Source organism: Vombatus ursinus, unplaced genomic scaffold, assembly GCF_900497805.2.
Source record: "Vombatus ursinus unplaced genomic scaffold, bare-nosed wombat genome assembly UNPS02014779.1, whole genome shotgun sequence".
Lineage (NCBI taxonomy): Eukaryota > Metazoa > Chordata > Mammalia > Diprotodontia > Vombatidae > Vombatus > Vombatus ursinus.
Window position 1 is genome coordinate 53,291,707 of NW_020954557.1, and position 12,027 is coordinate 53,303,733.

Consider the following 12,027-nt stretch of genomic DNA (forward strand, 5'->3'; position numbering starts at 1 on the left):
TTTTCTAGCTTTTCTTTTTAGTTGCATGTCCAATTCATTGATCTCTTCTTTCCCTATTTTATTCATGTAGGCATTTAGAGATATGAAACTTCCCTAAGAACTGCTTTCGCTGTATCCCATAGGTTGTGGTATGTTGTCTCATTATTGTCATTTTCTTGGATGAAATTATTAATTCTACGATTTGTTGTTTGAACCATTCATTCTTTAGGATTAGATTATTTAGTTTCCAATTAATTTTTAGTCTATCTTTCCATGGCCATTTATTACATATAATTTTTATTGCATTGTGATCTGAAAAGGATGCATTTAATATTTCTGCCTCTCTGCATTGGATTGTAAGGTTTTTATGTCCTATTACATGGTCAATTTTTGTGTAGGTGCCATGTATCATTGAGAAAAAGGCATATTCTTTTCTATCCCCATTCAGTTTTCTCCAGAGATCTACCATATCTAACTTTTCTAAAATTCTCTTCACCTGCTTAACTGCTTTCTTGTTTATTTTGTGGTTAGATTTATCTAGTTCAGAGAAAGGGAGGTTGAGGTCCCCCACTAGTATAGTTTTGCTGTCTATTTCTTCCTGTAATTCCCTGAACTTCTCCTCTAAGAATTTGGATGCTATACTGCTTGGTGCATATATGTTTAATAATGATATTACTTAACTGTCTGTGGGGTCTTTTAGCAGGATATGGTTTCCTTCCTTATATCTTTTAATAAAATCTATTTTCACTTTTGCTTTGTCTGAGATCGGGATTGCTACGCCTGCTTTTTTTTTTAAACTGCAGTTGAAGCATAATATATTCTGCTCCAGCCTTTTACGTTTATTCTGTGTGCATCCCTCTGTTTCAAACATATTTCTTGTAAACAACATATTGTAGGATTATGGTTTTTAATCTAGTCTGCTATCTGCTTCTGTTTTATGGGAAAGTTCATCCCATTCACATTCACCATTATGACTATTATCTGTGTCTTTTTCTCCATCCCATTCTATCCTTCTCCTCCTCCGTTTATGCTTTTCTTTCTCCTTTTCTCTCTTTCCCTCCTCCCTAGAGTTTTGCTTTTGGCCACTGCCTACCTCAACCTACCCTCCCTTCTATCAGCCCCCTCCCTTTTTTTCCCCTTTTCCCTTACTGCTTCTTCCTTTGCTTCTATCCCGCCCTTACCTTTTCTTTCCCCTTTCCCCTCATACTGCCTGTATGGCAAGTTAGCTTTCTGTATCTAACTTAGTATATTATTCCCTCCTTAAGTCAAATCTGATGCAAGTAAAGTTCAAACTTTGCTCATCTTTCCCTCTGCTGTAATATGTCTTTGTGCCTCTTCATGTGATGTCATTTACCGTTTTCTACTTCCTTCTTTTCTCTTCTTCCATTATAGTTCCTTTTCACCACTTCATTAGGTTTTTTTATGATCACATCAAAGTCACTTAAACCTACCCCCTCTGTCTATGTATATCCCTTCTAAATGTCATAAGAAAGATACAGTTCTCAAGATTCATAAGTATCATCTTCCCATGTAGGGATGTAAACAGTTTACCCTTATTGAATAATATTTTTTCCCTTTCCTGTTTACCTTTTTATGCCTCTCTTGAGTCTTGTATTTAAAGATCAAATTTTCCATTGAACTCTAGTCTTTTCATCAACAATGTCTGGAAGGCCCCTATTTCATTGAATGTCCATCTCCTCCCCTGCAAGGTTGTGCTCAATTTTGCTGGGTAGTTGATCTTTGGTTGTAATCTAAGCTCCTTTGCCTTACAGAATATTATATTCCAAGCCCCCCAATCTTTTAATGTAGAAACTGCAAGGTCCTGCATAATCCTGACTGTGGTTCCACAATATTTGAATCGTTTCTTCCTGGCTGCTTGCAGGATTTTCTCTTTTTCTCCTTGACTTGATAATTGTGGAATTTGGCTACGATATTCCTTGGCGTTTTCAATTTGGGATCTCTTTCAGGAAGTGATTAGTGGATTCTTTTGATGACTATTTTACCATCTGGTTCTAGGGCCTCAGGGCAGTTTCCCTTGATGATCTCCTGAAAGATGCTCTGCAGGCTCTTTTTTTCATCATGGCTTTCAGGTAGACCAATAATTCTTAACTTATCTGTCCTGAATCTATTTTCCAGGTCAGTTGTTTTACCAATGAGGTTTTTTACATTTTCTTCTATTTTTTCCTTCCTTTGATTTTGTTTTACTGATTCTTGACATCTCATAGAGTTATTAGCTTCCAATTGCCCAATTCTGATTTTTAATGAATTGTTTTCTTCAGTTAGCTTTTGTACCTCCTTTCCCATTTGGCCCATTTTACTTTTTAGGGAGTTGTTTTCTTCAGTATACTTTTTTTCTCCATTTTGTCAACTATATTTTTAAAAGAATTGTTCAATTTTTCTTCTACCTCCCTTATTTGACTTTTAAAATCTTTCTTGAGCTCTTCCAAGAAGGTTTTTGGGCTTGAGACCAGTTCATATTCCCCTCTGAGATTTCAGATGTGGGTCCATTGACAATGTTATCCTCTCCTGAATTTGTGTTTTGGACTTCCCTGTCACCAAGATACTTCTGTATGGTCACTGTTTTTCTATGTTGCTTCTTGCTCATGTTTGCCTTTTTTTTCTGGCTTTTAAAGTTGATTTCTGCACAGGGGGCACTGTCCCAGGCTTCTTGTGTTGGGAGCTAGGGGCCTGGTTACTGGTTTGCTGAGGTGGGGCTTGCCACTGGCTTGCTGGGATTCCTCCCTTCCTGTACTGATCCTCTTCAGCCACAGCAAGAGGGACCTTTCCCATTAATCCCCCTAGCCTCATGAGCTAAAAGATTGCTGTATCTCATCTTTCTGCTGACTCTACTATTTCAGGAGCTTTCCTGGGGCAATATTCTCAGGGTTTTTTAGGGTCAATAAGGGAGGGTGAGAGTGACTTACTACTTACTCTGCCATCTTGGCTCCCGCAAATTGAAATAGGTGACTTTGAAACATTCAGACTATGGGGCTAATAGCTCCAGGAGCAGCAGTGCTGCTACTACTGCTAATTTAGTCATTCTCAAGGTCTACTCCTGGTTTTCTGGCGCCGGGGCTGTATTGGCACACCCTGCAGCCCTGGACTGAACTACACTTCTCTCTCACCCAGTTCTGACGGACCCCTCCTGATAATCTTCTAAGTTGTCTCTGGCATCTGTGGGCTGAGAAGACTGGAAACCGCCACTGCTCCTGGGGATTCAGTCCCTTGAGGCCTTCTCTGGCTTTGCTTAGGCTGTGTCTGCACTGCGACCTGCATGCTGACTCTACTTTCTCAGGCCTGTGCAACATACCTTTCTTGTCAACCTTCCAGGTTGTCTTAGGCTGGAAATCTGCCTCACTCTGTCTCTTTGTGTGTTCTGCCACTCAAGAATTTGTTTAGAGTCACTTTTTGGAGGTATTTAAAGATATTTGGGGGAGGGCTTAGGCAAGTCCCTGCTTTCACTCTGCCAGCTTAGCTCTGCCTCCTAGAATGCTATATTTTAGGAACAAAGGTGGTCTTAATAGCTGCTAATGTCTTGGAAGATGTTGCTGTTTTAATGGCAACCTGTGGTATTTATTGAACATTTGATAACAGAAAAAGTTATATAATTTGGAATTACAAAGCATCCTAAATCACTTCCATTTAGAGGAAGGAAAGACTTTATATTCTTTATAAGGTATCATAAGCACAATTAACTCACATGTTAATTTAAACCACAGTCTGGACATCAGACACAGAATTAATGGAATCCACTCAGCTTAAATTATTTTTAAAATAATTTTTCAAGGAACTGCTTAAGTGAGCCCACATATCTTCCATATATGAGTATGCATTTAACAAACACATGTTGAGCACTCTTGTGTTCAAAGTGTTATCTCCTCACTATGAGTAATAAAAATGAGATTCCTGGTCTCATAGAACTGTTCTACAGTTGGAGAAATCACTGTGAGAACTTGTAATTGACTTGCTCAGAGACACACAATCAGTACGTGTCAGAGGTCTGCCAAGGCTTGATACTGTCACTTTTTTTTTTTAAACTTTGCTCAAATTAGGAAATTTTAAGAATCTGGTTTATGGATGAAATGCAAAATCAAGATCTTTTATTCAGGTAGCCTTATTTTGGGTAACTTTATTATATCAAAATAATCTTTAAATAAGTTTTTAAAGAATACAATGTTGAGCATGTTAAAATAGTAATATACAAAAGAAGTGTTTTTTCCTTAAGTACAAAATTTGTTGATTCAAACCATTGATGTCCAACCCTTTTTCTTTTTCGTCTTTCCTCTATCCCCCCTGCCCTTTTTGTGGCTTAGTAATCCTTGTTAGTGCTTATTTTTTATGTAGATAGCTAATATTTCTGCTCTTTCCTCATTCCCTAGAGAAAAAAAGAATGATGGAAGTGAGTGGGTAGGATCTCGTTGCTGGCTAGAACAGGTGAGGGTCCTCCTTTTATTTCCCGGTGTTGTATTACCACCTTTTGAAATGGCCAGACTATTGGAGAACAATTTTTGGAATAATTAGAGTTCTCTATTGCAAATCCAGATTGAAAAATGGCCTGGAATCTCACATTGCTCCATTTCATTTGTAGAAAACAAAGAAAGCAGGGCTGCACTTGGTACATGATTATATTCTTGATCTAAGCCCTGTTTTTCGTTGTTTCTTTAAAGGCTTCTTAAAATATTGTGCTCCCAGAAGATTTTCAGCCGTACTTTAGTTCATTTTCCTTTGAACATGTAGAGAATGACAAATAGATACATTGTGTATATTAGCAACAAGATAATGTATGTTGGATTGACTTATAATATATGTGTTTTTCTTTAATTTCTTTGTAATTACTGTTTCATTTCTTTGACTAATTGCCATTTAAAAAAACAAGCAGTCTTATAATTCTGTGTTTCTAAATATTTTTATTATGAATAGGAGTTAATATTGTTAATTTTCCTTTCTTTTTTTACATTGTTGTTTGTCAGTTATTTTTGAAACTAGTCTTCTATAAAGTGCCCTTTTCATCTCCTTTATTTGTATTTTTATTTTTCTTTCCCAGAAATCCTGTTCTTCACAGGAGTTTTAAAAACACAAAAAGACCTAGTCAAGTGTTACAAAGATCAAGGTTATTATGTGTATAATTACTATGACTTTATGAGAAATACCAAACATAGTCAATGGATAGTCTTGTCTGGTGGCCTTTGGCAGTAATTTTATTTATACTGATAAGTTATCCTAGTCAGCCTCTTTTCATGGCCCTGTCTCTCTTGAAAGACTAGTTTGACTCCACTGGTTGGAACAAGAAAAGTTTATTCTCCTTTAGGTGAAATCTGAATATTTCCTGGGTACTTCTCTCCTGTTAGTTTACAGTCTCTGATGATTTAATGGAGAGATTAGAATGAATAATATTCTTCTTATACTGTAGCATTTTATAGAGCATTCTAAGGAAAGGTATATGATTGCTTTTTATTATATGATGTGATTGCATAAAAAGGTTAAGCTCCTTTCCTCTTTTTGGTGTATAGAGGAAATGGAACAACAAAGTTTAAAATGGGTTAAAAGTATGAGAAAACTATAGAGCCTTCTAATTATGAGTAGTCTTTGTGAAAGTTTGAACCTTTAAAAAAAAAGTTGCCAAGATTTAGGCTATTCCTGATTTCTGTGTGAATGTATTGTATTACAACTTCCAGGGGACAAGTGGGTATTTAGTCACATTTTCTTTTATCTTCCTTTTTCTTCTGAGAAAGAGTGACAGGAAGCTTCAATGAATATTTTTCTATCAAAAGCACACTCTTAAGATGAGAGGTAACCATTTATTTATATAGAATTTAACTGAAATGGAATTTTACCTTTAAAAGACAGAATTATGTCTTAGAATAAGCATTAGGTATAAAGACAGCTGTACTTCATATAGAAATTTTGATTTAGTGACATATATGTTCTAACTGTTATCCAAATAAAAATTTCATTTTTCCTTAACATCTTTAATCCTTGTTCTTGGCAATATCGGACAGAAATTTCTCTTTCTTGTTTTCTGTCACTTTCTGTCTCTGTCACTCACTGTCTCTGTCATGCTGTCTTTGTCACTCTATGTCATTCTCTCTGACCCCTCTTTGTCTCTGTTGCTGTCTTTGTCACTCTCTCTTGTCTCTCTGATGCTGTCTTTTTTACTCTTTTGCTCTCTATCCCTCTCTCTTTTCCTCCCTTTCTCTTTTTGTTGCTTTCTCTTTCTGCCTCTCTGTCTCAAAATGACAACCATATTATATAAATACACACAGAGAGATGTAAATATGTGTGTATGTAGTCAAGATGGCTTCAAAAACATGGCTGGATAGGTGCCAACTTGGAAATGGAACACTCGGGGAAAAAAATAACCCACCCAAATGTAAAGTTGAAAGGAATCAGTTTACTTCAGTAAATGTGTTACCTCATTGATGTCGATATCACCTCAGATGGAGCAGATTGCAGCCATTTTATATGTTCCTCCCCCATGGGTCTTGCCATGCCCTACCATAAATCCTGGGTTCTCTAAGAGTCTATCAATAGAGAATTACTGAGTTCAGCAAACTGTACAGTCTTTGAGTACAGTGGGAGACTATGGTGTTGTCTGAGAACCAGCCTTGCTGAGTAGGGAAAGACTCATCACCTGTGGATTGGCCAAGAGGAGATGAATTCTTTGGCCATGGCAGAATATGAGAATCACCAGTCCAGCTGCAGAAAGCTCATGGTGGACCAATATAAATTAGAATTTATATTGGTCCACAAATTGCATATATTATAGAATTTTATATTTTGTTATTGTATACTGACATAAGGATGATATATAAATATTAGAGAGTATACTGGCATACCTTTTGCATGATTTGTGATCATTTGCATGTAGGACTTTAAAACAACATTGTGACATTATGAAAGATGAAAACATTTTTGGTTCAGTAAATTGAAAGCCAATCTAGCAAAACATTTTGGTTTTTTGATTTTCTTTTTTTTTTTTGTGCTTAGTACTAAAGAAAGGTGTACTAAATCTAAGTAATTCAGGAAAAAATAGAGAAAGAATACTTTTCCCTATCATTTATTTCTTCCTCTTGTATTAAAGAATATATGCTACCCAGCGTTCCATAAAAACTACGCCCATTAGATTATCTTGTTAATAGAATTAAATACCATTGAGTTTGTCCGGTAAGTAATACTGGTCTTGTTTTACTAGTTCTTCAAGGTTATGCAAAGAGTATCTGACAAAAAGTAGAAGTACCTAGGTCAGTTTACAATATAACACTGAATATTATTTTGTGTGTTAGAGTTTTGAAATACATATATACAATAATTATAATAGCTCATACAAATGAGGCTTTGAAAGCTAAAAGCATTCTTTGCTCACAAAATTGTGAAGTAGTATAGATATTCCTTATTTTATAGATAAGTAAACAGGCTCAAATGTGGAGTGGCTTGCTTAGTCAAGTGTCTAGGAAACATAATTTTCCAGGAAACTTAAAGTACTAAAACTACATTGTTAGGGGAAAGGAATAATAAAATATCTTTAGAATCTAGCTGTGTATTGTTTAAATGTTTTTAGTTCGGTTGTTTTTCAGTCATGTCCGATTCTTTGTGACCCCATTTGGGGTTTTCTTGGCAAAGTTACTGTAGTGGTTTGCCATTTCCTTTTTCAGATTATTTTACTGCTGAAGAAACTGAGGCAAAGTGTTAAATGACTCGCTTGGGGTGACACAGCCAGTATGTGTCTGAGGCCAAATTTGAACTCAGGAAGGAAAATGAGTTTTCCTGACGCTAGGCCCAGCACTCTATCCACTGCTACCACCTAGCTGCCTGTTTAAAAATTGGGCAATTTAAATTATTCATTTGTTCCTATGGGTTTGGTATATTTTATGGGTTACAAATATGAAATTCTCACTATATTACTTTGTATCACTAAATGGAATTTTATTAAAAATGATCATTACCATATCTACCCATTTGTGATATAAATCACAAAGTTGAAAGCAGAAAACGAAGAAATCAAACTAAATAGTTATTTTGTATTTGAATATTTTTTGAATTAATTCTGTTGACTTCTTTTTATTATTTTCTTTTAAGGGGAAGTAGAAAATAGAACAGTGTTAACCATGGTGTCAATTAACGTAGCTTGTTTTGCTGTACATTGTTTTTTACCTATTTCATTGTTGGCTGATACTTTTATGGTCTTTCTTTAACTAATAGAGCAAAACAGCTTTCCTTAATTTTATGTCTGGAATAGACAAATCTAAACATGGAGAAAGGGATAGGAATAGGATGCATTATTTGATTGGCATAGGGAGTTTCCAGGGGAAGAAACACTACCAATGCTGATTGCCACCTCTGTTATTTGTAGTCTTAGAGGATTGTCTCGAGCACTGCTGGTCTTGGAGATGTGCTCAGGGTCACACAATCTATTTCTGTTGGAGGCAGGACTTGACCCACTTTTCCTCACTTCACGGCTATCTCTAGATCAGCTTTCCCAAGCTGCCTCTCTGGTTTACCAGCTGAAGGCATTTTGGGCAATACTATTTCTTTTTGGTGGGTTGCTCCTATGTAGAAATCTTTTATGTAGAGTATAATACTCCGGATGATGGTAACAAGTGTTACCTTTTAGTAATTTTGTAGTAAACAGGTTTGTGAATAATTGAAATACTATGGTTAGAGAAATGATGATTCTTAGAAAGTATGTCCAAGAGTACACTTTTAAATAAAATCCTAATTATACAAAGAGATAAGTTAGATGAGCTCTTTCTTTGCAGCTCACTTGATGTAAGTCTTCTGGTGACTGGTGCTTGGTCAGGACATATTAAATAGTTCCATGTCCCCTTTTCTGTTTGCACAGGTAATTAAAGTGTATAACGAAGATGGTACCAGCAGAGCATTGGAAGTACCAAGTGATATAACAGCCAGAGATGTTTGCCAGTTGTTAATCCTTAAGAATCATTACATCGATGACAACAGTTGGACTCTTATTGAACACCTTCCTCACATAGGTTTAGGTAAGAAGACAGAGCTGGATTTTCATTTAATTCAGCAACTATGATAATTTCTCAAGGATCATCTATCTCACAAATACTCTTCCTTTTTTAACATGGGGAAGATTGTTCTTCAGGTAAACACAATTTGTGGAAGATGTGGACTAAAATCAGGTAGAAATAGACTCTCGGCTCAGATTTTTAAAATCTAGCCACGGCTCAGACTCTTATAATCTAGCCAATAGTTCAGTAATGTTCAGATTCCCTAAGAGTCTGGTCAATATGGCGGATGTTCCAATAAACCTTGTCTTTGGCTGAAAAAAAAAGATTAAGATGATTTGTATTTAATAAGTTGGAAAAAAGGGGGGGGGCAGCTAGGTGGAACAGTAGATAGAGCTCCAGCCTTGGAGTCAGGAGGACCTGAGTTCAAATCTGGCATCAGATACTTGACATTTACTAGCTGTGTGACCCTGGGCAAGTCACTTAACCCCGATTGCCTCACCAAAAAAAGAAAAGAAAAAAAAAAGAAATAGACTCTCATCTTACTTTTTCTTAAAAGCATTAACAAAAAATAGCATTGGTTTCAGTAGAAGACTTAATGTGTTGCAAATTTATTTACCGTCTCTTTTTTTCAGATGAACATTTAGCAACTTGGATTATTTCCTTGAGCCAAAACATTGACTTGTCCAGGGAAATTCTAAACTGATGGATGTTTGTTCCTAACATTAAAGTTGTCTGGGAAGAGATAGATAGATAGATAGATAGATAGATAGATAGACAGATAAATAGAGGGCACAGGGTGAGTTGAAGATGAAGGGGTCATATCTGGAGAATAAAATTAAGGGGTGAGAGAGGATTATACTAGGAGAAGGAGAAAAGGAGAGGTAGAACAGGGTAAATTATTTCACAAAAAAACAGAAAAGAAAAGGCTCTTACAGTGGAGGGGAAATGGGGGAAGGTGAGAGGGAATGAATGAATCTTATTCTCGTAAGATTTGACTTAAGGAGGGAACATACACACTCATTTGTGTATGGAAATCTGTCTTACCCTACAGGAAAATAAGGGGAGAAGGGAACAATAGAGTAGGGGGATGATAGAGATGAGAGCAGATTGGGAAAGGGGGTTATCAGAAGCACATATTTCTGAGGAGGAACAGGGTCAAAAGAAAGAATAGAATAAATGGGGAGGAGCAGGATAGGATTAAGGGATATTAATTAGTTTAGTTAGTTAGAGTTAGTTTTTCACAGCATGTCTACTATGGAAGTGTTTTGCATAACTGCACATGTATAACCTATATTGAGTTGCTTGCCTTTTCAATGAGGGTGGGTGGGGAGGGAGGGAGGGAGAAAATTTGGAACCCAAAGTTTTAAAAACACATGTTTAAAAAAATGTTTTCACATGCACCTGAGAAATAAGAAATACAGGAAATGGGGTACGGAAATCTATCCTGCCCTACAGGAAAATAGAAGGGGAAGGGGATAAGAGAAGAAGGGGAGAGATAGAAGGGAAGGCAGAGTAGGGGAAGGGGTATTCAGAATGCATACCATCTTGGGGTGGGGGGAGGGGCGAGATGGGGTGAAAATTTGAAACTCAAAATCTTGTGGAAGTAAATGTTGAAAACTAAAAATAAATAAATTTATTAAAAAAATGCTTAAGTGCCTGACACATAGGAGTTATTACACAAATACTTTTCCCCTTCCCTTTCCTTTTCCCCTGTACTACTACAAGAGCCTCCAGTTGGTCTCCCTGCCTCAATTTTCTCCTCTCTCCCGATGCCTGCTTCCCATGGTTTTCAAAGTGAAAATACAAAAGCATGCATCTGACACATGTCACTTCCAACTCAATAAAGTCCAGTGGCAACTTTAAAAAGGATTTTTTAATCCTCTAGGATTAAATTCACAAATTCACAACGTTGCCCCAACCAACTTTCTAGCATTAGTATTTATTGTTCTCCTCTAAACCTCATTACAGATTCCGTGAAACTGGCCTATTCCTCACATGTGACACTATCTCTGTGCTCCATGACTTTGCATAATCTGTTCCCTCCCTACCTAGATTGTACCCCCTCCTCATCTCCACATCTTCAAATTCCTAGTTTCCTTCAAAATTCAGCTTACGTACCACTACCTAAACTACTCCTTTCCTGATCTCACCACCCAATTGGGCTCTCCCACAAAAAAAAAATGTATTATTATGTTTTACCCAACAGAATGTAGATGGTTTAATTTCTGGCTATCTATCCCTAGTGACTCATACAGTGTCTGGAACATAGTAAGTGCTTAATAAATGCTTGTTGATTAACTGACATTCTCCACATGTAAAAGTTAGGGAAATACATGCTTTAGCTGTTTACACTGAAAACTGAAGTAGCAATTGGGGAAACTGTGTTGCCCCACTTGACAATACAAAAAAAAATGTCTTCAAGAGCCAACTTGATTTTAGTAGCTATTTCATATATTTAAACCAGATTGGAAGGTATACTTCAGGTTTCCCAGCATCTACCACCAGGATGAACACAACAAATGCCCAAATTATGGCTTATCTCATTCAGATCCCTACATGTTCTTACTAGGCCACCAAATGAGGTTGTGAATGTAAAATGATATATAGGAATATAGAATGATAGTTTGGAAGGATTGAATATTAGAGAGAAAGAGAGGATCCGATAATCTAGTTAGTTCAAAGACAAGATCTAGAGCACGAGTACTGAGGTTGTCCAGGGTGAGTGGGGGAGAGAATATTTATATCTATATGTCTGTCTATATCTGTATCTCATACACACACAGACACACATAAACATGTACTCACTTTCTGGTGAGAACACTCCCCCTGCCAATACAGATCAAAACCTGAATTGCAATTTATAGTATTACAGTGTTGTCTGGGAATTGAGAAATTAAGAGACCTGCCTAGGGTAACATAGGCAGCATGTGTCAGAGACAAGACTTAAACCCAAGTCTTCCTGACTCAAAGGTTGGCACTCTACCACTATTTTACATTGTTTCATATGTATGTAATTTTTTTTTTAGGTAGACTGTTTCCATGTGCTTTTGAGATTTTAGTATGAGGTAAAGTG

At 36.6% G+C, this 12,027-nt stretch overlaps 1 protein-coding gene across 2 annotated transcripts in view; it reads left to right on the forward strand.

Annotated features, from left to right (window-relative positions):
• The window catches only part of GRB14 (growth factor receptor bound protein 14), a 148,662-nt gene that overhangs the window by 83,072 nt on the left and 53,563 nt on the right, over window positions 1-12,027 (forward strand). For both annotated transcript variants that reach the window (XM_027866106.1, XM_027866105.1), the window contains one exon: window positions 8,819-8,975. In XM_027866106.1, coding sequence (XP_027721907.1) covers window positions 8,819-8,975 — 157 coding nt within the window. The remainder of the gene's footprint in view (window positions 1-8,818; window positions 8,976-12,027) is intronic.